Source organism: Sciurus vulgaris (assembly GCF_902686455.1).
Source record: "Sciurus vulgaris genome assembly, chromosome: 6".
Lineage (NCBI taxonomy): Eukaryota > Metazoa > Chordata > Mammalia > Rodentia > Sciuridae > Sciurus > Sciurus vulgaris.
In genome coordinates, this window is record NC_136466.1 from 30,004,448 (window position 1) to 30,031,209 (window position 26,762).

The window sequence follows — 26,762 nt, forward strand, 5'->3', positions numbered from 1 at the left end:
TTGAGGCCAGCCCTGCCTGTTTCAAAATAAAAAGGACTGGAGATGTGACTCAGTGGTAGACAGCCCCTGGATTCAATCCCCAGTACTGCAAATAACAAATAAATAAATAATTTGTTGCTACTACTGAAAAAAATTACTGATTTAGAGCTGAAGTCAGCAAACTAATATTTGCAGGTCAGTCTAAGCTGCTGCTTATTGTTGCAAATGAATTTTAACTGGATCACAGTTGCATTCTTATGTTTGTGTGTTATCTTAGCTGCTTTCATCCTGCAGTGGAAGAGTTGAGTCAGAGCTATGATGGAGTCTGTATTGACCTACAAGCTTAAAATGTTTACCCTCTGGTCTTCAAGAAAAAAATTTGTGGGGAGGCCGGCGCGAGGCGCTGCTTCGGCCGGAGCTGCCAGCGGGGTGCTGCCGCCGCTGGTTGTTACGGCTGCTGAAGCAGCTATGGCCCCTGCTCCCCGGCACCCCTCCCGGGCCCTTGACCTCCAGCTCCGCACAGCAGCAGCGGAGAGGGGTGACAGGATGAATGTGGGCACAGCACACAGCGAAGTGAACCCCAATACGCGGGTGATGAATAGCCGCGGCATCTGGCTCTCCTATGTGCTCGCCATCGGGCTTCTCCATGTCGTGCTGCTGAGCATCCCCTTCGTGAGTGTCCCTGTCGTCTGGACCCTCATCAACCTCATCCACAACATGGGCATGTACATCTTCCTGCACACAGTGAAAGGGACACCCTACTACGGGGTCCAGTTCACGGCTTCTCAGAAGTTCTTGACCATCACGCCCATTGTGCTGTACTTCCTAACCAGCTTCTACACCAAGTACGACCAGATTCATTTCATCCTCAACACTGTGTCTCTGATGAGCGTTCTCATCCCTAAGCTGCCCCAGCTCCATGGAGTCCGCATTTTTGGCATCAATAAGTACTGAGGGTGCAGCCCCTTCCCCAGCCTGGGGTGGCAGGGGAGGAGTGGAAGGCGTATGCTGTGATGCTGAAGACAAGGAGCCTCTGGACACTGCCGGAGATGGGAATCATGCCTCTGGGCTTAGGTCCCCCTTGCTTCCCCAGTAGCCGACTTTGGGGTAGCTTGTAGTGGGGTTGGGGTGGGCCCCTGAGCTCTAACCCATTCTGATTTTTTTGATCTTTTCCTTTTGCCTTTTGAATTGACTCCATGGGGGTGGTCATAGAAGGGGCTGGGCTCCTGGGCTGAACATGGACCTGAATCTCCAGGGTCGGGACAGGAGGTGAGGGAGAAAGCCCTGCTTGCTTGTTTACCCTCAGGCAGCCAAAGCACTTTAACCCCTGTGAGGGAGCAGAGGAAGGTACGGCTTCTGGATTGTTTCCTTTTGGTTCTCCAGGCTATAGGGCAACAGTGTTTTTTTGTACCTATGGAAGCAAGTGTGTGACAGTACCTCACCCCTCTGGGTAGAGAGCTGTCTGATTATAGGTCCCAGGCTTTTGGTGGCTCCCCTGCACCCTACTCTGGGTGCTGGGTAGGAGTGGGGAGGGTGAGGAGAGGGGAGGTGGTGGGGGACATACATGGCCTGGTTCCAGAGGTAAAGGGCCAGGGCTCTGCCATCCTGGTCCTGGTAGAGGTTGGGAGAGGACAGTGGTGGGTAAGGGTGGGGTAGTGAGCTGAGTCTTAGAAGAGTGGGCCTCAGCAGTAGCGGAAGTGTATTGTAAGGGGGGTGGGCGGAAGCTAGACCCACCTCCTCCTGGGATGCCAGCTTTCAGGGTTTCCTCACCCACAGAATGGTCTTGGGGAGAGGTAAGGGAAGTGGCTGTGGATTTGAAATTCCTGGGGTGGCATGAGGGGTGGACATGGGTGGAGGAGGCCATGTCATTGTAAGCACAGGTACAGTTTGACACTGTACTCTGTCCTCTGTGTGGTGCGAGGGTGTGGGGAAGCTGCAACAGAAACGGTAAACAATGGGGCCCTTCCGTAGCCCCTCACCTTGTGACCTCCCTCTTCAGACTGGTGCCAGGCAGGGCCTCTTGAGGGACATGTACATGTGGGGCTCTGAAACCACCTCCCCAAGGGCTTGGTGGACCGAAGGGTCCTGTAGCATTGTGGCGGGGGTGGAGGGAGTTGTGGTGGAAGGAGCGAGGAGTGGCTGTAGGCACTGTCTCAGCCTAAGGAGGGAGACAGGTGGGGCTGGAGAGGAGGTGCCTTCTCCCTTCCTAGTCCTGCTGGGAGCGTGTTACACTGACGAGGTGTGGGTGCCTGAACCCTCTCCTGGGGGGCCTGAGGGAGGAGGGGAGGTCACTTATCCTATTTTCTGCCTCCTACCCCCCACCCCCACCCCATGTATCACAGGGAACTTTCACCTTAAATCTTTCTAAGCAAAGTGTGAATAGGATTTTTACTCCCTTTGTACAGTATTCTGAGAAACGCAAATAAAGGGCAATGTGTTCCTGTTAAAAAAAAAAGAAAAAAATTTGTGGATTCCTGAAGGGGATCAAGTTATTTTCCAAAACAAATTATAAAGAAAAATTTAAAATAATGGATGAATACATAAGAAACTAGGGTGATTACACACACACACACACACACACACACACACACACACACGCACGCACAAGACAGAACACATGGAACAAAAAAGAAAAAACAGAAGAAAACTTAAGATAGAGAAAACTTGTGTCCAAATTCTGTGCCATGCAGAATTACTGGAAGGAAACCCAGCAAACTTATGACGATGTCCTAATATCATTGCTGAACTCTGAGGAGAAGAATAAATATTTCAGAGTAAAAGCATCAAACTTCTTTCGGACTTTTAATCTACAACCATAAAACCCAGAAGACAGTAAATCAGCATATACCTACAATTTACATGTGAACTCTCTCCACTTCTGTGGGTTTATAGAAAATCATGTTCTGATCCAGAGGAGCTATCACATGGGACTGTCTTGATGAAATTTTAGAATTGTTAGGATCATGCCAACATTTCAGTAGATGTGGACATGAAAATACTGTGTTCAAAGGCATCCTAATCCAGTAAGTCAATAACTTGCCTTGGTGTTGAGGCAAGCTGCAGTCTCGCAAAGAGTATACTATTGGAAGTCAACTGGGATAAGTAGGTACGAGAACAGTGACCAGCTGTGCCAGCAGCCCCTCCCAGTTAGAGGGCAGTATCTGAGGCATCAAGGAAAACTTGGAACTGATCTAAAAACCATCTCTGGGAAAATCTTAGCTGCTCAGTGAAACGCAGCAGGATAAGGAAATGTCTCTAATGAGGAAGTGGATGGGAGTCTTGGTGGGAGCAAGGACAGCAGCCGGTGGCTGTTTCCAGAAAAACAAGGTTGGAGAAACAATGTCGAGAACCCTGTAAGAAGTGGTTGTCAAAATTAGGGACAGTCTTTAAACTCTAGACTGGTTGACCCAAGTTTCCTTCTGAATCAGAAAAGACCAAAAACTGAAGGACTGCCCCCTAGCCCCAAGGACAGCTGAATGACAGACTCATTTAGTGGAGAAAGGCAGTTGGGCATGATCTAATAGTGATCAAAGTTCTGTTTGTGATGAAAGCTAGGAAATAAAGTTTAAAATCAGACTGTTGTGCTCAAGTCATCCTGTGCTCCCTCGTTAGTTCTTTTTGTTGGTAGTGCTGGGACTTGAACCCCCAGGGCTTATGCATGCCAGGCCAGCATTCTACCACTGAGCCACATTCCCAGCCCACACTGTGTTCTTTGCTAACAGTAATGGTGATTGATGAAAATTTTACTTTTGTCTCATTTTTAAAAATGCATTTTAAACTGATAAAATGTAAAAATCGAACATGTTAATGGGGTAACAGTTAATGTTGGGTACATGTCTACATTGCATAATGTTTAATAGGGTTAAACATTTATCTCCTTAAATGTTTATCATTTCTTTATGTTGAAAATCCTTTGTTCTAGCTGTGCTAGGAATGGAACCCAGAACTTCAGGCATGCTAGGCAAGCGTGAGCTCACCCCCAGCCCCCTTCAGGCTTTCTCATGTCTCATTTTTTAAAAGAATCAAATTCAAAGCCAGGCACAGTGGTGCATGCCTGTAATCTCAGCAGTTTGGGAGGCTGAGAAAGGAGCATCATGAGTTCAAAGCCAGCCTCAGCAGTTTAGCAAGGCCCTAAGCAACTCCATGAGATCTTGTCTCTAAATAAAATACAAAAAAAGGGCTGGAGACATGACTCTGGTTAAGCACTACTGGGTTTAGTTCCCCATACAAAAAAAATTAAAAGTGTTAGGATTGGGTTTTCAGGCCGTTGTGTGAGAGGTACTTCCTCCAATTCTTTTTTTTTTTTTTTTTTTAATACCTTATTTGTTTATTTTTATGTGGTGCTGAGGATCAAACCCCGCATGCTAGGCAAGCACTTAGCCCCAGCCCCAGCCCCCTCCAATCCTTTTTTACAGCACTTGCACATTACCCATCTGTCATGAAAACAAGAAAACACATAATGTGGTTATTGCATGAATGGAATGGCCAGAGCTAGACCAAATAATTTTTAAAGTTCTAAGTAATAAACCATTATTTTACTTGTCATTTTTACTTGTCATTGTGTGTGTGTGTATTGGGAATTTCATAAGAGGTAATTGTGGTCATCTAGGTTAGGCATTTCTGTGTTGTAGAAAAATTTATTATATTACTAAGCAAAGTCATTTATCCATAGTCTAAGAATCCATCATAATAAGTTTTTTGTTAATAATATCATTTTCTCAATATACTGTTTCCCATGTTCTTTTAGAAAAGGCGACGACGGATTGACCGAAGCATGATAGGAGAGCCAACCAACTTTGTACACACGGCTCATGTAGGATCAGGAGATCTGTTCAGTGGGATGAATTCAGTAAGTATGTTGGTAGAATGTGCACACACAGGACCTTGGGACATAGTCATGTGACAGGTCTCCTCACCCCCTTTTTGGGGGGTAGGTGAATACTGAAAATAAAACACAGGGACACTGACCTACATTGCCTAGTCCTTTTTATTATTATTTTTATTGAGATAGGATCTCACTAAATTGTCTAATCTGATCTTGAGCTTGCCATCCATCTGCCTCAGCCCCTTGAGTCTCAGATTATGGGCATGTATCACCACCATGCCTGACCATATTCTTCAATTTTTATCCAAGAGAAAACCAGAATGCATTACCAAATGAGGGTTGTTACTGGACTCAGCCTCCCCCTAGTCTAAGGGCCTCTTTTCCCTGGGCCTAAAGTAAACAGTATCTAGGTGATCCCTGAAGTGTTCAAACTGAAAGTCAAAAAGACTTTTGTAAAATCAGAATTATGATTTATCGTATTCTGACTGACTGGACAACTTAGCAAAAGTCTTAACCAGAGAACAGGGACTTTTACAATAGGTGGATGGGTATCCTGGATACAGCAGACCCGTTTGTGACTTCAGTTACTAGGTAAGCAAAGGACTGACATTTGTAGCTTCCTGAAAAGGAAGTAGCTTGTTTGTTTTAAATCTGTAGGAAAAGTACTTTGTTTCACTTGATTGCTTTTAGGGAATTATAAATGTATCAATGTTGCTGTCAAAAGTGTCAGTGGCTTTGTTTCCTGAATTGACAAGGAGTGAAAAAAAACCAATCATGGAGTGAAAACCCTATTAAGATATAATTACATGTCAGTGTATGCAGAATGAGTGGCTTTAGATTTATTATATGATGAATCTTCATTTCTTATCAACAAATGTCTTCTTAGTCACTTCAGACTTAAAAAAAAATCTAACTATACACTGGGGATGGTGGTGCACACCTGCGATCCCAGTGGCTGGGGAGGATGGGGATCCCAAGTTCAAAGCCAGCCTCAGCAACTTGTCAAGGCCCAAAGCAACATAGTGAGACCCTGCCTCAAAATAGAAAATACAAAGACTGGGGATGTGGTTCAGTGGTTAAGCCCCCCTGGGTATCGCCCCCACCCCAAACTAACTATAGGAGGAATTAAATTTTAGTTCATGAGATTTGTTAACTTTTAAAATCTTGCCTATGCACATTTCAGAATTTTCCTCTAAGATTTATTTTAGTGAAAACTGTGTTGGCTCTTCTGTTTGCCATAAACTTCAGTGGAATTTTAGGATTATACTCCGGGGCTAGATGTCCATCTTCTTAGCTTAGATACTAGATGCAGGATCAGAGTGGACATCAGGTATTGCACAGGTTCTGACCTGTAGGGTCAGATTCTCTGGGATTTCTTTTTTGCTCTCTCTCTCTTTTTTTTTTTTTTTTTCCTTAACATATATTAACTGACAAATTAATAGGTTTCACTGTGATATTTCCATACATGTACATAATCTTGACATGTCCCCCCTTCCTTCTATACTTTTTCTCTAGGACTTTTTGTGAAGTAGTTCATCTCTTTAGAACCAAATTTTTCTTCCAAAGGCTTTTTTTTAGTCATTTCACCTGTGAGTTTGTCATCTGCAGAGTGATTCCACCTCCATGGAACATTGAGTTCTTGTGGTCAGGAAGATCAGTCAGTCAGTCAGTTTCTTGATAGTATCAGTGATAGTTCTTAAAATAAAACATTTTTTAATGGATTAAGGACCTTGGAATCATACCAGAGACTCTGCAGATTACAGAAGAAAAAGTAGGTCCCAATCTTCAACATGTCGGCCTAGGACCAGACTTCCTCAACAGGACTCCCATAGCACAAGAAATAAAAGCAAGAATCAATAACTGGGATAGATTCAAACTAAAAAGCTTTCTCTCAGCAAAGGAAACTATCAGTAATGTGAAGAAAGAGCCTACAGAGTGGGAGAATATCTTTGCCAATCATACTTCAGATAGAGCACTAATCTCCAGAATCTATAAAGAACTCAAAAAACTCTACACCAACAATACAAATAATCCAATCGACAAATGGGCTAAGGAAATGAACAGACACTTCACAGAAGATGTACAGGCAATCAACAAACATATGAAAAAATGTTCAACATCTCTAGTAATAAGAGAAATGCAAATCAAAACCACCCTAAGATTCCATCTCACCCCAATTAGAATGGCGATTATCAAAAATACAAGCAACAGGTGTTGGCGAGGATGTGGGGAGAAAGGTACACTCATACATTGCTGGTGGGGCTGCAAATTAGTGCAGCCACTCTGGAAAGCAGTGTGGAGATTCCTTAGAAAACTTGGAATGGAACCACCATTTGACCCAGCTATCCCACTCCTTAGTCTATACCCAAAGGACTTAAAATCAGCATACTACAGAGATACAGCCACATCAGTGTTCATAGCTGCTCAATTCACAATAGCCAGATTGTGGAACCAACCTAGATGTCCTTCAATTGATGAATGGATAAAGAAACTGTGGTATATATATACAATGGAATATTACTCTGCCATAAAGAACGATAAAATTATGGCATTTACAGGCAAATGGATGAAATTGGAGACCATCATGCTAAGTGAGATAAGCCAATCTCAAAAAATTAAAGGACGAATGATCTCGCTGATAAGTGGATGATGACACATAAGGGGGAGGGTGGGGGGAGTTAGTGTTAGGGTTAGGGTTAGGGTTAGAGTTAGGGAGGGGGACAAGAATGGAGGAAGAAAGGACTGTTTAGAGGGAAAAGAAGGGTGGGAGGGGTGGGGGGAAGGGAAAAAATAATAGAATGAATCAAACAACATTATCATATGTAAATTTATGATTATACAAATGGTATGCCTTTAACCCATGTACAAATAGACAAACAACATGTATCCCATTTGTTTACAATAAATTAAAAAAAAAAACATTTTTTAAATAAAACATTTTTAAAAAGGGCTGGGGCTGTGGTTCAGTGGTAGAGAACCCCAGGTTTAATCTCTGGTACCAAAAAATAATTTAAAACATATAGTAAAATAAATAATATTACACAACACATCACACAGAAAACATATAACACACAATATAAAAATAGGACCGTAGGTTTTTTTTTATACTCTTACCTAAAGTTGTCATTTGATTAATGTGAATACAGATACTGCAGTAATACCTTTCTGTGTGATATCATTAGAATAAAATAGTCCAAATAAGTAAAAATGTCCAGATCAGTAAAAATGTATCCATTTAAGAGAGTTTATCATTTTAACCCTTTGATCTAAACAAACTGTGCCTTTTATATATTACTATTCTATTAACACCTCTAAATCTCTTACTCCAAAAACAGTTTAGGCAAGTCTTATTACTTTTTTAAACATAATAAACTCAGGATCACTTTACACATCATGCTTTATGTTACAGCAAGTGCTCAAGAAGCACTTGGTAAGTAGGTTAATGAAGGACAGTGGCCCTGTTCCCTCCCCTCCCCCCAGATCTTGGCAGTGGGAACAGCCCTTTGAGCTGATTCCATGATGCTTGACCAGACTCCATGTTCTGACCCTTGTATGGCTGTTGCCTTCAAAACCTTACTGCTATGTTTCTTCTTTGAGCCTGGCCTGATTTTCTAATTCTCTGCTTCCAAAATATTCCTGAGTTATATGAATGAACATGTTGGTAAACTAGCCAGGTGTGGTAGTGCATATGCTTGTAATCTTGGTAGACTGAGACAGGAGGACGTTAAGTTCAAGGCCAACCTGGGTAACAGAAAAAATGGGGGCAGGGATGAGGATGTAGCTAGTGGTAAAATGCCCCTGGGTTTCATTTATCTCTGGTACCACCGAAAAAATAAATAAAAGTGCCTCACAGTTTACAAAGGACTGTGTGTATGTGTTTGTGTGTGTGTGTGTGTGTGTGTGTGTGTGTGAGAGAGAGAGAGAGAGAAGAGAGAGAGGGAGGGAGATTCAACAAAGTAAGATATTCAAGCATTTGTATATTTTGCAATCTATCAGAAAATAGCCCTGTAATGTGGTTAGGAGAGATTGTGATCTTAACCACTATATAGATACGAAGCTTGATATTCTAAGAGGATAAATAGTCTGTCCAGTTACAAGCTTAATAAACAAAACTTGTCTCTGAATTCTTAGATTCTCTGTCAGTATTAAGACTATCCATTTTTACCACATATGCTTTTAAGATTTGTCTCTGGCTGGTGTAGTTTCATTCATGCCTCAGAGTCTGTTTTAAGAAGTGGTCATGTATATGAGGAGTCTGCAAGTTAAGATACTACTTTTTAAATGTTACCAAGTGCCGTGTGCATTACCAGACTGACTTCTTTAAATAACTGGGAAGCAGAGAAAGTAAAGGGGAAGAAGTTATCACAAAAAAGTCTTTCAATTTTAAACCTTACCATTTGTCCTTATAATCAGAAAAGAATTTTAAGTCCATAAGAAACTAGTTTTTTCTATAAAAGCGCCCTTCTGTTAAAAGCAGCCCAGATAAAATTTTGGGAAAATAATGGTTTCATAGTTGCACTGGACCTGGTTCCTTACTTCTATCTTATTTTGTCTTGTAGGTTAGCTCCATTCAGAACCAGATGCAGTCCAAGGGAGGGTACGGAGGTGGTATGTCTGCTAATGTGCAGATGCAGCTTGTGGACACGAAGGCTGGATAGCCCTGGGTCTTCCCCAGTGAGTATTCATAGCTGGGGGCTGCGTGGCAACAGCAGCCTTACTTTAAGCCTTAGGGTTAAAAATATGTGTCTTTTTCTCTTATTATTTTTCTTTAAGTGCAAACTTAGAAAAGCAAAAATAATTTCTTCAGCTCAAAGTTTAAAGGGATGGGCATAGGCAGCTACTGTATTTTTTATAAAGTTTTGGGTGTTTTTCTTATGAAGAATTTAAATGCTTTAAAACATCTGGTTGGGGAGGAAGCTTTTGCCTGAGATTCTGGTGGCTGCTGCTTGTGTCCTTTTACACAAGAGTGAAACTATCATTTCAAATATTGATACTGTAGTTATCATGATAATCTCATGAGTAGTGCAGCAATCTTATATTTAACAATTTATTATTTGTAAATCTTTCATAAGCTTTTTTTTTTTTTTAATCTTTTAGTTGTAGATGGACATAATACCTTTTTTTTTTTTGTATTGATCTCTATGTGGCGCTGAGAATCGAACTCAGTGCATCACACATGCGAGGCAGGTGCTCTACCACTGAGCCACAACCCCAGGCCCTTTCATAAGCTTTTCAGATTAAAAAGACTATGACTAGGAGGGGTGAACCTTGAAAGTATAAAAGTAATTTGAATTTTTCTTTTGGTTTTATAGGTCATTGTGAATTCCATATTTTCTGTCTACTATAATTTTTTTGTCTTGTGATTGCATTTATTTTAATTACAAAAAGAAGTATGATGGCATCTTATCACCCTCTGTGATTACTCCAGTGAGATGTTGCTGTTCTGCTCCGAAGAAGATACTGTCAAGCGGGTCCTGCCTTTTCTCCGCTGGCGTGCATGCCTTTGGACTCATGGACAGAGTTCTTTGGATTGTAGCTGAATTTTCAACGTTTAATCAATATGGATCTGATCTTAGCATGATTTTTTTTTTTAATTGTGAATGCTAGCACTGTTTTGTAATTTTTTTCCATTGTAGACATTTTCTTTCCACCTCCAGCCCCCTCTGCCTTATGATTTTACTGGTAAACAAAGATCTGCTACTGCTAACTTGTCACCATTTGTGTATATTTTGGAAGATGTGAGACACAAGAGCACAATGATCATTTTTATTTCTTTGAAATTTCAGCAGAATAGATATCTGCATGCTTTATGGAGTTGCTTTGATGGGAGCCCATGGGATGCCAGAAATAAGCATTTATTTGCCGCCGTGGGCTGATTGTACTGCTGCTATTAGATGGAGTTTGGCTGTGGCACCGTGTCACATCAGTTTCACAGAAGAGAAGATAACTTTGTAGCTTATTTTAAAAGTATGGCTTTTTGGCCTATTTGATTAGGATTGCAATAAGAGAAAAACTTGCATTCATAAGGCATTCTTTCTGTTGTGAACGTTCGGTATATTTATTTTGAGAGCAAGGCCCTGCGGCCAGGAAGAGGTGTGGGTCTGTCTTGAGGCCGTGATCGAGTCTCATCCAGTCTGAGGAGCTGTCGCCCCACCAGCTGTTCACTCTTTGTGCACTTGTTTCCTTTTTACTGGTTTTTATGTCATGTTTAATATTTTGGCATCCAGTTGTTTCCGCTAGCAGTGTGTTGAACTTCTGGCCTGTGCTATTAATCGCAGACTGCCAGAGACGTCAGACTTTATGTGTTCTGTGTATTTTGGGGGCCTTGGGTGTTGCCAAGAGCAGCACACTGACCTGGTGGAGTCACTACTGATGCAGGCAGCCTACACGGTGGCTTTTTATGGTATTGGTAAGAAGCCTTTGCTCAGGTTCCAAAATGTGTTTATCTTTTATAAATTATGTATTTCAAATATTTCTGTAAATGTTCCTCTTCCAAATTAGAGCGGTGGCAGTGGTTTGTGTTATTAAAATGTTTGAGTCCTATGTCCAATTTAGGCTGATTAACATTTCATGCAGCAGAAGGGGCTTAATGAAAAACTCAGCTGTAAGGAAATAAGCTACTGCACAGAGGAACAGTTACCATTTTCTCTTCTGTCTCCACTTACCCCTTTTCCCTCACCTTGGTCCCAGATTTTTGTGAGAGGTAACTAAAGACATGTTAGGTTTATGTAGGCAAAACATGAAAGTATGTCTCCCCTAATTCTTCTGCATTTAATTTACCCAGTAGAGTGGGACCCCAGAGTGCTTGATCCTCGTGTTTGCGATTTTGAGCCTTCTCAGGTGTTGGTCCCAAGCACGGCATCTGTCCACGTTCCATTAGTGAAGATCGCATCTGGAACTTGCCTGGGTCCCATTGTCATTCTCCTCAGCCAGGGTCAGGTTCCTGTATTTTTTTGGCATTATCAGCCTGGATGCATTTTAGCTTTTAAAAAATTAGTTTTTGTATCGCCAGATAACTTCCTGGAATGATACAGGAGCCGCTGTCCCTTTTACCCAACTCGTGATTGGATTTTATTCTCTCCTATTGCTCTTTTCTTGCTCCAGGACCAGTGAGCCTTGGAGTTTATCTCCATGGTAAGCCAAAGGCTGGGCTCTTCAGCCTCAACTGTCCTACAGCTGCCACTAACCTCACAGGCACAGTAATTACACTGTACACAAGAGCACACGCCAAGGGTGCCTGGGAAGGTGCCAATAAAATCAAGAAACAAAGTTACAAAGATATTAACCTTGGACATAAATATTTTAGGAGGCTTAGAATATTTGAGAGTGTGGAGTGAGGCAACTTTCCCACCTTCATCAGTGGGATTTGAAGCCTCGGGAGGTCATCTGTTCTCCTTAGCAACACATCTCATTTTTAAACTGAAGTTAGTTAAATAGGATTTTTGTACTCCAGATTCATTATGCTGTTAATAATTTGCTGAAATACATGCTAACAGCTATTAAGGGAAACCAAACAAAGATTTAATCACATGCATCTTGTTAGCAGTGATCTGCATTCTGTAGAAGAGGTACTTCCCACAACGTAGGCATGAAGCGGTGCCAAGAAGCAGAGTGGGAATGCTGGCTGCAGGGACCTGGGGCAGCATTTCCGGGGCAGCGTTGCAGCAGGCCTCGGAAACATTTTGTGAGCGCGTGGGCCTTCGCTCCTTATTGAATCATAGCAGTTTCACCATAGAGAATAAGTTTGCCTTGATTTTGTTTAAGATAACTTCTGCTCAGCACCCAGAAGATAAAATTGACATATTTTTATAATATAAGCATACTTTTTTTGTACATTGTGTTCATTCTTGAATAAAGTGAGTTTAGTGTTGGCTTGTAGATATTAAAAAGAAAGTATTGATTTTGATTCAATAAATGTTTTCTTTCAATCCTGTTTTGGGTTTTCTATTTCATTCCAGGAATTGTTTAACAAGTCACTTAGAGCACCTTTCAAGCGTTCTTATGTTTTCAGTGATATAACCTTATGCAAAAAACAGTTGATCTCTTTTTGCTTTAAAAGAAGATTTATAAATTCCTGTAATTGTAATTTTTAACTAAAATTCACTGTAATTTAACCTGTGACTACTCAGAATGAAACTGAAGACTTCATCTGTGATTTTTAAAATTAAAAAAAAAAAATTTATGTAAGATAGAATGAAAGTTGTTCACCAGAGATGTGTAAAAAGCAGAAATAACGTGGGCATGGTGGCCACCCCGTCGTGCCCCTGAGGAGTGGGACTGAGGCACCATCACACCCCCAGGGTTTCATTGCCAGTAGCCACATCTGATTTTTAACAAAGGTATTAAAAATAAGTTTTTTTTGTAGGGTTTAAATAATAAAATGAAATCTGGAATCTTATTCCTCGTGCTGCCACCTTCCAGGCACTTGGTAGCATCACGGGCTATCAGCTGCCCTATCACTGAGTTGTAGAGCACTGTCACCACAGAATGTCTGGGAAGTAGAGCTCCTTCCTCAAACAGCCTAAGACAGGTTCCCATAGGGGGCGATGGCTCCCCAGGGAACACTTGGCAATGTCAGGAGATCCGTTTTTGGTTGCCACAGCTTGAGGAAAGTGAGACAGTGATTCTGGTGGTGGAAACTAGTGAGGTGGCTGAAGGTCCTGCGAGGCACAGGACAGCACCCGCAGCGTCATGCCACCGCTGAGCCCCGCTTCAGGACCACAGGGCTGCACGCGGCTGGGTGCACAGGCTGGAGGTACTTCAATGGCTGGACACCAAGGACAGACCACTCAGGTCACCTGTATTGTGAGAACTGCCACTCACATTCTGAAAAAAGAGACTCCAGTAAGGAAAGTATCAGGAAAGAGTATTTTTTAAAGTTTTGATGACTTTTGTGAAAATGAAGTTCTTCCTGGGCACAGAACCTAATTAGAAAAAAAAGTTAGGAAATTGGGGCTGGGGCTGTGGCTCGGTGATCAAGTGCTCGCCTAGCACATGCGAGGTACTGGGTTCGATCCTCAGCAACACATAAAAATAAATACATAAAGGTATTGTGTCCATCTATGACTAAAATAAATATTAAACAAAAGTTATAAGACTTCTGTAAAAAAAATTCATAGGTAGAATGGAAGTTATTTACCAGAGATGGATAAAATATAGAAATAAGGTGGGGAGCTGGGTGTGGAGGGCTCAGGAACTTCAGTTGCTGTTCCTGATCCCTGAATTATTTGTGTTTTGAAATGTTTTAAAACTTGTTTTTAGGGGCTGGGGGACAAAAGTTGGTAAAGTGCTTGCCTTACAAGCATAGGGCCCTGGGTTCAATCCCTAGCACCGCAAAAAAACATAAAAAATAAAAAACTTGTTTTTATATCTATACTTTCTCCCTTCACTGCCCTAAATGGATCTTTTCTTCTGAAGACTTTTATTTCCAGTTCTGGGAAATAACATTGTTGCTCTGGTTATTCCCACATCTTCTGAAGATTACCAGATTTCTCAATAGCAGCACTGTACCTTAGAATATATGCCCCAAAATTTCTGAGAGAAAATTATTTGAACTAGACTTCTGCCTTCAGCCGTTCTCAATGAAGTGAGATGGCAAAATAGAGCAGTCAGACCACCAGAGTCTGACACTTTGCTTTCCACACACTCTTCCTGAATACACTTCAGGTATTCTCCACAAGAACCAAGAGCGAATAGAACAAGTAATCTAAAGAAAACTCAGGATCTCACCCACTCTGGCCCCCATATTGGGGATTTAACTCAAGGGTGCTCTACCATTGAGCTACATCCCTAGCCCTTCTTATTTTTTGAGACAGTGTCTCCCTAAGTTGAGGAGGTTGGCCTTGAACTTGTGATCCTCCCACGTGCCGCCAAGTGTGTGCCAATGCACCCAGCTCAGATACCACCTTAATGAAAGCATGAACAACAATTATAGAACAGAATGTAAATTTTAAAGAGTTAGATTTCAGAAGATGGTGTGGGGGAAGAGAAGTGGAGTGGAGTGTGTCAATCTTCGTAAGGTATACACTCGGAACTCATGACTTTTTTTTTTTTAGTTGTCAATGGACCTTGAACCTTTATTTTATCTATTTTTATGTGGTGCTGAGAATCAAACCCAGTGCCTCACACATGCTAGGCAAAGCACTCTACTCCTGAGCTACAACCCCACCCCAGGAATTCTTACTGTGCATGTGTTAAGGATGTCATTAAAGAAACAAATGAGAAGCTAAGAAATTCAGATGTAAAAATATTTTTTAAAAACAGGACAGAACTGTGTGTGGTGGCTTATGCCTGTAATCCCAGTGACTCAGGAGGCTGAGGCAGGATGATTGTAAGTTTGAGGTCAGCCTTAGCAACTCAGTGAGGCCCTAAGCAACTTAGACAAAATAAAAAGGGGGCTGGGGCTGTGGCTCAGTGGTAGAGCACTTGCCTAGCATGTGTGAGGCACTGGGTTCCATCCTCAGCACCACATAAAAAGAAATAAAGGTATCATGTCCATCTACAACTAAAAATATTTAAAAAAAATAAAAAGGGCTGGAGGTGTAGCTTACAGGTTAAGTGCTCCTGCGTTCAATCCTTAGTACCTGCCTCCCACTCCCCCCGCAAAAAAAGCAGATGGACAAGTGAGTCTATAACAGATCTTCAGTGCTTAAAATCATTTGGACAACTCAAAGAATCAGGTATGGAAGTCTGCCTACGTTATTTAGAATTGAAGAGGTAACCCTAAAGTCACAACGCACTGGCCGTTAAGAGGCTCATCTTTAGGAAGCGAGAACGGCACTTGGGGAGTGAATAAAAGGAGACTCATTTTCCAATTCATGCCATTCTTTGCTTGGCTTGCTTGTAACTAGGGCTGGTCTGGGGGCCACTTGAGGGACTGGTTTCCGTCTTGCTGATTCAACAGTGGGAATGCTGGCACAGTGGATATGAGGTGGGTGTGGTGACGCCCTGGAGCACAGGTCGGCTGCAGGGCTCCAGAGCCTGGGGCAGTAGGTGACAGGCAGAGGAAAACAGGACACCTAACGGCACAGCACAAGAAAGTAACGGGAGGACGCGTGCACAGTCCCAGGGCAAGTGCCTCACCAGAAGAGCTTCGAGCGGACCTAAGCGTTGACTAAGCCGGCTGATCAGTGCAGTTCTTCCCTGCTGTAAGCTGGTGGTGGAAGATGGAGCTGGCTGTGTTTGCAAATGCCTGAATCTCAGTCAGAGGTCACAAGGCATAAAACAACAAAAGAAGAGAAGAAAGGAACAGAGTACTCTCCTGAAGTCAAACCTAGAGACACAGACCTCTGACATGCTTGACAGGGAATTCAGACAACGGCCTTAAATGTGCTCAGGGAGGTGAAATAGAACATGGACAGACAGCTGAATGAAATCAGGAAAATGATCTGTTTAACAAAAGAATATTAAGAGAAATAGAAATTATAAAGAACCAAACAAACTCTGGAGCTGAAAAATACAGTGACTGAATTAAAAAGTTCTTTAGAGGAATTCAGCAACAGACGGTCACACGGACTCATCAGTGAACATGAAGCCAGATCACTTGAAATTACTGAGTCAGAGCAGCAAAAACGGGAGGAAAGTGAGCAGCCCGTGGATTCCACCAAGCTGACCAATATGCATATTATGGGGACAGCGCAGAAGGGGAAGAGATGGGAACCAAATGGCTATGAACTTCCCAGATTTGAGGAAAGAAATGAAAATGTAAATACTTGAGGCTCAGTGAATTCCAAGTAGGATACTTCAAAGACCCACAAACTGCCAACAGTCCAAGAGCCTTCCTACTTATCAAGTCTCCTGATAGCAACAGGGGAAAAATCACTTTAATACTGATAGAGGAGTTCAGCGATGGGTTAAAGGATCATACACTGACACACAGGAATACTGCCAGGAGGGGTGGCAAACATCTGATCCCAGCAACCTGGGAGGCTGAGGCCCTTGGCAACTTAGTGAAACCAGCCTTAAAATTCAAAAAACGTGCTGAGGGCGTAGCTCAGTGGTAAAGCACCCCTGGGCTAAATCCCTAGTATGAGGCAGGGGCAGTGATTATACACCACTGCCAAGTCGGATTTAACTGGAATTTAATTTTGGAATGCAAGGATGGTTGGTCAAACATGAAAATCATCATGAACAACCAGAAGATTGAAAAATCATACTCCATATGTACATAATGTCAAAATACATTCTACTGTCATGTGTAACTAGTAAGAACAAATAATTTAAAAAGACATGATAATCACAATACAACACACAAAATGACGAAAAACCCCATGTGATCATTTCAATTGGTGCGGAAAAACCTTTGGCAAAACTCATCACCGTCTCACAGTGAAAGCACTCGATAAACGAGGACTAGAAGGAAATCACCTCACCGTAGTGAAGGCCGCGCTGGAAGGTGCATGGTACTCGGTGATGATGGGTAGGAGCTTTTCCTCTGAGATCAGGGACAAGACATGGTTGCTTGCTTTCTCAAATTCTCTGACCAACAACTGGAAGTCTTAACCAAAAGCAATTTAGGGAAGAGAAGGGCATAGGAACTGGAAGAGAATGACCTCTGGTTCAAAAGATGTGGTGGTTAAAGAGTTCATAGCCACTGAAGAGATGCCAAGTGATTTGCACAAAGACGATGTGGCTTGAGGGTGTCTCAGAAACTGGCGAGATCATACTTGTTGAGGGTCTAAAAATCCCTTTGAGAAGAGACTGTGGGGGCACCCTGCTTACAGGGGTTGGGCAGGGGCAGGAGATTGTTTCCCTGTGCTCAGCTGCCCAGGCACTCAGAGGCTGCTGCAGCCAGGGTCACAGAAGGTGTGGCTACTGCCCAGGAGGGTGGCAGACCATGTGGTGCTGGCTCTGCAGGAATGCCAGAGGTAGGGGGTCAGAGGCCTCCACTGAGATTTCAAAGGAAGGCCTGGGAAGTGTCCAGGGTTGGGGTCCCTATGGGCTGGGTCTGGGAGCGGGGTGGGTGAGGTAGTGGAAAGGAAGCTGGAGTGCAGAGAGTATCCACGCCGACCTGAGGGAAGCTGTAGGAATTAAGCAGATCAAGCCAGGAAGCCACTTGGGCTGGAACTAGCAAAGCCACGGGGCAGAGCCACACAAACCTTTCAGGGAGGACAGCATGATGCTGTGCTTCCAGATGCTGAATGTGGAGCTATATTTTTACCCCACTGAATTTTGGTCTTGCTTTGTTTGGTCCTGTCCCTTCTATATATTCCCTATTTCTTCCTTGTGGAATGGAAATGTTTACTGTGCCATTATATATTGGAAATATGTAACTTGCTTTTGATGTTTTTAGAGAAAAACCTGCAAGGGTTTGCCTTGATTCTCTTTTTTTGGTACCAGGGATTGAACTCAGGGGAACTTGACCACTGAGCCATGTCCCCAGCCCTTTTCTGAATTTTATTTTGAGACAGGGTCTCACTGAGTTGCTTAGGGCCTCGCTAAGTTGCTGAGGCTGGCTTTGAACTCATGATCCTCCTGCCTCAGCCTCCCAAACTGATGGGATTACAAGCATGAGCCATCATGCCCAGTTTGCCTTGATTCTTAGATGAGATTTTGGACTTGTATTTTTGGGCAAGGATGGAACTGTTAAGACTATGGGGACTCCTAGAAATGGACTATATATATTTTGCATTGTGAGATGGGCATGAGCTTTTAGGATTAGGGGCAGAATGTTATGGTTTAGATATCTGTGAGATGTCCCCAAAAAACTCACATGCAAGACAATTCAAGAATGTTCAGAGGTGAAATGATTGTATTAGAGTTGTAATCTAATTGAATTAATCCTCTGATATGAGTTAACTGGGCAGTAACAGTAGGCATGTAGACTGTGGCTGGAGGAAGTAGGTCCCTGGAGGCATGACTTGGGTTTATGTTTAGTCCTTGGTGAGCAGAGCTGTCCCTTCTTCCTGGTTGCTGTGTACTGAGTTGCTTTCTTCTACCCTGATGTTCTGCCTCATCTCAGGCCCAGAGCTATGGAGTCCGTCAACTATGAACTGAACCTCTGAATCCATGAGCCAAAATAAATGTTCCCTCCTTTAAAAAAAAAAAAAAAAAAATAGAGGTGTTCAGGCTCTGGGCGTGGTTGTGTGATCCCAGCTCCTCAGGAAACTGAGGCAGGGGAATCATTTTTTCTTCTTGTGGGACTGGTGATTGAGCTCAGGGCCTCGTGCATGCTAAGCAAGTGCTGTACCACTAAGCTATACTCCCAGCCCTGGGAGGGTCACAAATTCAAGGCCAGCCTGGGAAACTTAGTGAGACGGTCTCAAAATGAAATTTAAAAGGTGCTGGGGCTGTAGTGCAGTGGTACAGCACTTGCCTGGCATGTGTGAGGCCCCAGGTTTCTTCTCCAGCGTGTATTCAGAGTTTTGCTGCACATGCTTAGAAATGCAGAGTGTACTGCCGAATGTAGGCTTTAGAAGTACATTCTCAGGCTGGGGATATGCTCAGTTGGTAGAGTGCTTGCCTCGCATGCACAAGGCCCTGGGTTCAAACCCCAGTACCACAAAAAAAAGTACACTCTCTGATCGTTGAATGTATCCAGGAAACACAGTACCCAGGTTGTTCTGCCATGGTGGAGTTGACTGATGTGAGCATGTGCCAGGTCAGGGCTCCAGCATGGAGCTGTGACACCAACCTCTAATGTTGTCTTTTTTTTTTTTTTTTTTCAGAAATGAAAAAGTTACTCTAAAATTCACATGGCATCTCAAAAGAGCCAAAAGAACCTTGAATGAATAACAAAGTTGGAGGTCTCCCATGTCTGATTTCAAAACTTACTACAAATCAAAACTAATTAAAATTATAGTTTTAATATAGATATATAGACCAATGATAGCCCCCAGACAATCCCTAGTGTACTCAATGAGTTTTTTGGGGGTGCTATACCTGGCTTGTCCCCAGGGCCTCATGCTTCTAGGCAAGCGCTCTACCACTGAACCACGTCCCCATACTCTGGTCAATGATTTTTGACAAGGGTACCGAGACTGCTCAAATGAGGAAAGGAAAATTTTTAAAAAACAAATTGTGGCTCTTTTTCTTTTTCCCCTTCCCCGGTGCAGACGTGAATTCGTGCGCAAAATAAAGGGTTCCTTGTGTGAGACCTGTATCTGTGGAGCATTTTTGGGAGCTAGCGACGAACCACAACTGTGCCCTTTTTAACCACCTAACATCTGGTGCCGAAGACTCGGGGATGGGTTTTTTTTCTGCTGCCTAAGCAGGCAGAACCCCATCCTATAGCAAGCTCCTGCGCCCCCCTTATACAGGCTCATCTTCCATTTACCTGGATGCCCAGTTTTCTGCGTACAACCCCGGACTCCAGAATTGGTGAGTTCCCTTAGGCCCCTGACCAGAAACACATCTCCGCATCCCGCGGCGCGCCGTGCTGCGTTCCCTCTCACCGCATTGCGGTTTTCCGCCTTCAGCTTTTCTCACCACCCCCTTCCCTCTCCTGGCTTCCACCGCCTGGGCCGCGGCTCCTGCCGCCAGACTGCCGAGGTGTGGGGGTATCTCCATGGTCCCCAGAGCTGGTCCTAGTTGCTGGGTGTACTCCTGGGTTTTATGGTGCTGAGACTCTTTCTCAGGGTCTGAACCTCTCTCTCTCTTATTTCCCGCTGCGTCTCGCTGGAAATCCTGGCCAGGTGTTCAGACCCTCTCGGCTTATGCCCGGTTAAACATTGGGTTTTTTTTGGTGACGACCAAGCCTTTGTTCTAACCTCGTTGTCTGGCACCGTGGTCTCAGGACGCCGAAATCACTAGCCAGGTGGGTCTCAGTTTACCATGGGATTCAGGACATCCACCCCAGCAAACTCGCCCCTGAGATGTTTAAATCATCTCGAACCCCTTCACCCAGTCCCTAAATCAGAGCTAAATTGTCCTTTAGATAGTAAGTCAGAATGCTCTATTTATGGCACCCTAAATTCTAGCTTTATACTAGGTAAAATTATATGCCTAATTATACTAGTTATGATTAAGTACATATGTGGGCGACCTGGTGAATGGAAAGGAACCTTTCCCCTTCGTGTTTTTCCTTTCTTTCTTGCTGCTTCTCCTCCCCCTTTTAATCCTTTCTCTTCTAAGTTTAATGCAGCTGATGAGTCATGTCCTTACAGGTCTCCCACTGCAGAAGCTCCTGTTCATTTCTCTCCTTTTCCTCATTCTGTTTCTCCTTCCGCTCCGCCATTCAGCCCACCAAGTCCCCCACCGCGTGGTCTCGTACACACATTCTAGCTCCTTTACGGGAGGTGGCTGGCGCGGAGGGAGTAAAACCTGAACACTGATTCCTTATTTTCAAATCTTTTCTTTCTCTCTTAGCTCTTCCTACAGGCTCAAGAAATTAAAAGGACCTAAGCATCAAGTTTCTGCTAGAACATATTAGCCCCTTTCAGATTCAGATCTCCGTCAAGGGTTAATGTAAATGAAGAAAGGCGCACTAGGAAACCAGTTTCAAACCTAAGGGAAAAAAAGTGTAAAAGTGTCCATTTTAAATTTCTCCTCGGCTACAACTCAGAATACTTTTCTCCCTTTCACCTTTTCTCTCCTCATTTTCTCATGCTTTAATTAATAACCATTATCATTTTTCTTCCAGGACTTTATTTTTCTTAAATGCTGTACTTTTGAGCTCACAATCTTAATCCTACAAACCTAGGTTAATAATTTTTGATCAGTTCTTTTATCCAACTCTAGAGTTATTTTTGAACATCCATTACATTGCAATGGAAATAAATATTACAAGGCCTTTGCTTCTGTGTTAAATATAAGCACGCATAAAAATTAAAATTTTAAAAATGGATCCAAATATTTTTAAGTCACGTGATTTAACAAGGTTCAATTTAAATTGGGTAAACTAATAAAAGTAAAATGTCCTTAAAATTAACTCACAAGTCTCTAAATCGTCAAACTAATAAAATATTAATGTTTATAAAATGTCTAGCATCAATTTTTCTAGGACTTTTCTTCAACAGGAAAGAGACGGCAAATTCTATTGGCACACTTGTCTGATGTCTTGGTTTTTTCTACAATAAGCAACATGAATGGGATTACTCAAATGTGTTTGTTAGGGACATCTGATTAATTTATAAAGCTATTCCATGGAGTAACATACTTAAAAACATTATTCTTTGTATGTTAAATGTGTTCATATTTTCCAGGTATACAAGCCTTTAAAGCAGAAAATTTATCAAGCTGCTGTTCTCCAAATTAAACTTGTCTGTAATGGTAAACCTATCATTTAATGTTCTATTACCTGTCATCAATAGGGTATATATAACCTAACATTGCACACATATAAAGATTGTAAAGATTGCTAACATAACTCTTTAGATCCACATTTCCATCAGAGAACAGAGCCCCATCTGATCTCAGCTTAATCTTCAAAATCTGTGTTTATATACTCCTTTGCCCCTCACTGAAAAGCCCCACGTTACCTGAGATAAGGCTCTGCCTCACCACCCTGCTACACATTACAATGGCTCCAAAGTAGCCTGACTTTAACTCATTTAAAGTTGTGTTCAAAAGTTTGATGTTTGTTGTAAAGATTACTGTGATCTCAAATGGGAACTCAGCCAAAAATTCAAAATAGGTATTGCACAAACTGAATGTTTTACTGTTGATGACTCCATTTTGTATTTTCCTTATGAACTCTAATTGTTGCCTGATCAATATTTTGCAGAAGTACTGCTTCAAGAGGAAACATCAAAAATTAACTTGGAATAGTAAGCCATCACCTATAGAACGGATAATGTAAACCCCAATTAGATAAAAGGGGGTAAATAACTGTAAAGTTATAGACATTAAAGCCAAAGCCCAGTACTCTTACTTTATGACTGTTGAGACTGACTTGCTTGATGGTTAAGATCAAACTTAGAAATAGAGATTTTAAATAGAGAGGTCAAGAAAAGTCCATATTTGGGTCTTGCCCTCAAAGTCAGCCTGCACCCAGGGAACAAGAGGACTTCTCCAAGGAGCTTTGCAACTTTGAGTCACACAACCTCCTGACCAAGGAGATTGATAAGGCCGCTAGAGGAAAAGCCACTCAGTGCACCTGCTGCAGAGGAGAGTCATGGAAAAAGGGAGACATCCCTGATACTTTCAAAGAAAGCCACATCATGGAGAAGACCCTGCCTAACCAAATGGCACTAATGGAGCTAAGAAGCTGCTCTTAAGTTCTCTATGAGTGACCCCTGTGGAAACTCAGCTGACTCTTTAACAGACAGGAACAGGTCACTTTGACCAGCTTGATTTTAAACACCTAACAAATCAGTTAAAACCAAAATATAGCCATTCTTGGGCATTTAAAAATAATAGTAACTATCAAGAGAAACTGCCAGAGTCAGAAGTTTTTAGTCAGTTTAAGGCCTACAGACACAGGTAGGCTTAATCTATGTTTGCTAGTAACAGAAGTATAGAGATCTCTACTAAATGTTGAGTTCACATTCCTGACAACCTAGACAATGTTAAAGCTCCCAAATAAAGGCCTGTCCTCTCCAGCCTTTGCTAGGCCTTGTTATGGGAACAACTTCTCAGTTCTTCCACCCCCTGGTGAGGAATTATTGATTTCTGTCATCTTTGTAATATGCATTAGCATGTTCCAGATCCTGCAACATTTATATTGTATCAATCTCATTTCAGTACTCATGCCTTTTTGTTCTTCTCCCATAGAAGTACCCATCCCCAGATGCCTTTACAGCCTGCTCTCCCTGCAACTGGACTTCTACCATGAACCCCTCAATTGACCCAGTTTTTAAAAAGGAACCTCCAAACTGCTTGCCCCACACTGTCCACTACCAGCTCGAAGAAGTCAGATCCGTCATCGGCCCTTTTCCCTACAGCAGTGAAGGAGTTCCTAGCATTAGAGGGGTAAATGAAGTCAGAATTGGGGACAGGCAGTTAATGCAGAAATAGAGGATCAATTAAATCGAGAAAATGAAGTCCAAGAAAATCATCTGCCTTTGGAAGCCTGGGAGGAGAATGAACTTTTTACATCTCACCTGCAAAACCAACCCCAGTCACCTAGGCAGGAAGGAGAGAAGGCTTCAAAAATAACTAGAGAGCAAGATTTTTTAAAATTTTTTATATAAAATGAAATGGGGGAATGTAAGATATAAAGCCAGAATTTCCCACCTCCCAACGACCTGTCAATCTGCGTTTGCCTGCCTCCCCACCACCTGTCAATCTGCGTTCTCCCCACCTCTCACCTTACAGGAATTTCCGGCTTACATTGGTATAATCTTCCTGCCTCCAGCATTAGGTCCTAATATGTCATTGGTCCATCAGTCAGTCTGTAAGAATTCTCCCCGATTGGTTCCTCTCAGCCCAGAAATTCCTTTGTCTGAGAGAAACTGTGAGCCATCTTTCTCCTTTTCTTTTTCCCCTTCCCCCGTGCAGACGTGAATTCGTCTGCGCAAAATAAAGGGTTCCTTGTGTGAAAAAACAAAACAAAACAAAACAAACAAACAAACAAAAAAAAAACAACAAAAAAAACATTGTGTTGAGAAAACTGGATATCTATAGGAAAAAGATGAAGTCATATCTTTACCTTAAACCATTTAAGAAATTTAAAATGTGCTGGGTTGTGGCTCCGTGGTAGAACGCTTGCCTAGCATGTGTGAGGCACCAGGTTCGATCCTCAGCACCACATACAAATAAATAAAGGTCCATTGACAACTAAATATTCTAAAAAATTTAAATGGATCAAAGACCTAGATATATGACCTAAAATTGTAAAACTTCTAAAAGGAAAAAAAGTGTGAAACTTCATAAGGGAAACTGTATTTGACAGTTCTTGGATACCATACCAGAAATACAAGCAATAAAAGTAAAAATAAATCAGACTACATAAAAATTTTAAATTTCTGCACACCAAAGATAATCATCAAAAGTGAAAGGAACCCTATGGAATGGGAGAATATATTTTCAAATCATCTTTCTGTATGAGGGGTTAATATCCAGAATACAGAAAGAACTTCTACAGCCCGGTGCGTGGCGCACTCCTATAATCCCAGAGGCTCTGGAGGCTGAGGCAGGAGGATCGCAAGTTCGAAGCCAGCCTCAGCAATAGTGAGGCGCTAAGCAACTCAGTGAGACCCTATCTCTAAATAAAATACAAAATAGGGCTGGGGGTGTAGCTCAGTGGTTCAGTGCCCCAAGTTCAGTCCCTAGTCCCCCCCCCCCCCCCCCCCCCACCAAAAACACTTTATGGCCTCCTACGTCTCCAGGGTAGACTGTCACGCCAGGTCTGGGGTGGCGATGAGTCGAGGCCTCCGCACCAGACTTTCCGCCTGCCAGCGGGAGACTTGAGAGAACCCTCAAGCCTGCAGAGCGGCTTCGTGCCCGCCTCTCCCCTGCCCTGCGGCCTTTCTTCCCTCCTCACCACAGAGAGAACCGGCAAGCAGCTGCCGAGGCGGGCTCCGCCTGGTTCTGCATCTGTCCTGCAGGCTTTCCCCAGAACAGCTCCCCAGCTTCTCTTCTCTGGGCAACATCCTTCCTCGACCCGCCGCGGCCTCTGCTGGGACTACGTGCGGCCGGCGCATGCGTGCTGCAGGTGGTCGGTCCAGCACCGAAGCCCAGTTGGGCCTGGGCAGTGGAGCAGTTGCCCAGAGATAAAAGCAGCTCCGTGGAGGCAGCACAGGAAGCCGAAGGGTTTGCTGTGGAATGCTTCTGGGGACTTCCGGTGGCCACAGGCCAGACAGCACCTCTGCCCCTCACGGCTTTGCCAAGCAGCGCTTCGTCTCCCGCAGCGTGTTGTCCAGTGGCAGCCGGCTGGGCGAGCCCACGGTGCTCTCGGTGCTGAACCCTTAGCCACCGCAAGAGCAGTCCTGTGCGGGAGGCCGCAAAGCTGTGACCTCGCCCTGAGTTGCCTCGTGTGACCAGCACCCAGGAGCCGCGGTCGTGCGGTAGGTGCACAAAGCCGCCCGCTGCAGGCGGCCGTCAGGCGCCGGCCCGTGTGCGCGAGAGCCCGCCAGTGCCCTGGGGATAACGAACCTGGCCCGGCCCACCCCATCGTTCCTCAACGGCTCGGTTTGAGGACCAGAGAACGGGCAGTCAGGGACGGACACAGGATTTTACTGTTCCCCTTTGAGGACAACATGCCTCCCCTCAGGTTCCCAGCAGGACCCCAGGATGTCCCAGTTAACCACAGCCCACCACCATCAGAAAACCTGGGTGGGGGAAGAACGGGGTCAACACAGCTGAAAGGACAAAGGGAGGCATCCGAGAGCCCAGAGACCTTGAATCCCGATCCCCGGGAATGCTCGGGACTAGCCGGTGACTAGCTGTTTGACTTAAGCAAGTTTTTGCCCTCTCTACCCATCTGCGGAATTGGGGAAATAAAATTTCAGGTATTCACATCAGGAAGTGGGTGAGAATGGGATCACCTATGCCAGGCCCGTGTCTGTCACAAGACTGGTGTTTACTGGTCCCTGTCCAACCCCCAGTAACCACACTGGCAGGAGCTTCCACTGAGCTCCCCTTTTCCTTCCATCATCAAACGGGCTGTAAAGTGCTTCTGGCAACCTGGAATTAATAAAAGTCTAATGAATAAAGCAATAATTGAACCTACCCTGGAAGAGGTCCTCCCGTGTTTGTTCTTAGGAAGGGCAGAGGTCATGATGACCTCAGCATTCTTACCACTCATTTCTCCAGAAGCCCATGCTGCTGAGTTCTCTTTCACTAGATTTTGTAAAACTAAATCAAGGGTTTGAGGAACTTACTCAAGAGCAGCCTGGAGCTAGAATGACCTGCCTGTCAGCTTGCTGATTATTTGTTACATCTGAGAGCTGCAAAAAATGGCTCTGAGGGACCAGAGAGAGAACTGTCTATTAAATTCACACAGAAAACGAAAGGAGCCCAGCAATGAGTCCAAAATGCTAGTCAAGCTGGAGATGGGTACCAGAGGGTTTGTTTAATTCTAGAACACACTGAGTTTGCCTCTTTGATGACTTCCTGGCTGGGCTGTACTAGGCTTCCC

General features: G+C 43.4%; 2 protein-coding genes across 2 annotated transcripts in view; both read left to right on the forward strand.

Annotated features, from left to right (window-relative positions):
* The window catches only part of CDC42SE2 (CDC42 small effector 2), a 37,029-nt gene extending 24,292 nt beyond the window's left edge, over positions 1-12,737 (forward strand). Inside the window, exons 2-4 of the mRNA XM_079144315.1 lie at positions 4,727-4,828; positions 9,364-9,478; positions 10,117-12,737. Of these exons, the coding sequence (XP_079000441.1) occupies positions 4,727-4,828; positions 9,364-9,462 (201 nt within the window). The 3' untranslated portion in view covers positions 9,463-9,478; positions 10,117-12,737. The remainder of the gene's footprint in view (positions 1-4,726; positions 4,829-9,363; positions 9,479-10,116) is intronic.
* LOC306663058 (ORM1-like protein 3) lies at positions 375-1,521 on the forward strand. Its single transcript, XM_079143403.1, has one exon. It carries the CDS (start codon positions 448-450, stop codon positions 931-933), a length of 486 nt encoding a protein of 161 aa, XP_078999529.1. The 5' UTR covers positions 375-447; the 3' UTR covers positions 934-1,521.
* Positions 12,738-26,762: the final 14,025 nt, after the last annotated feature.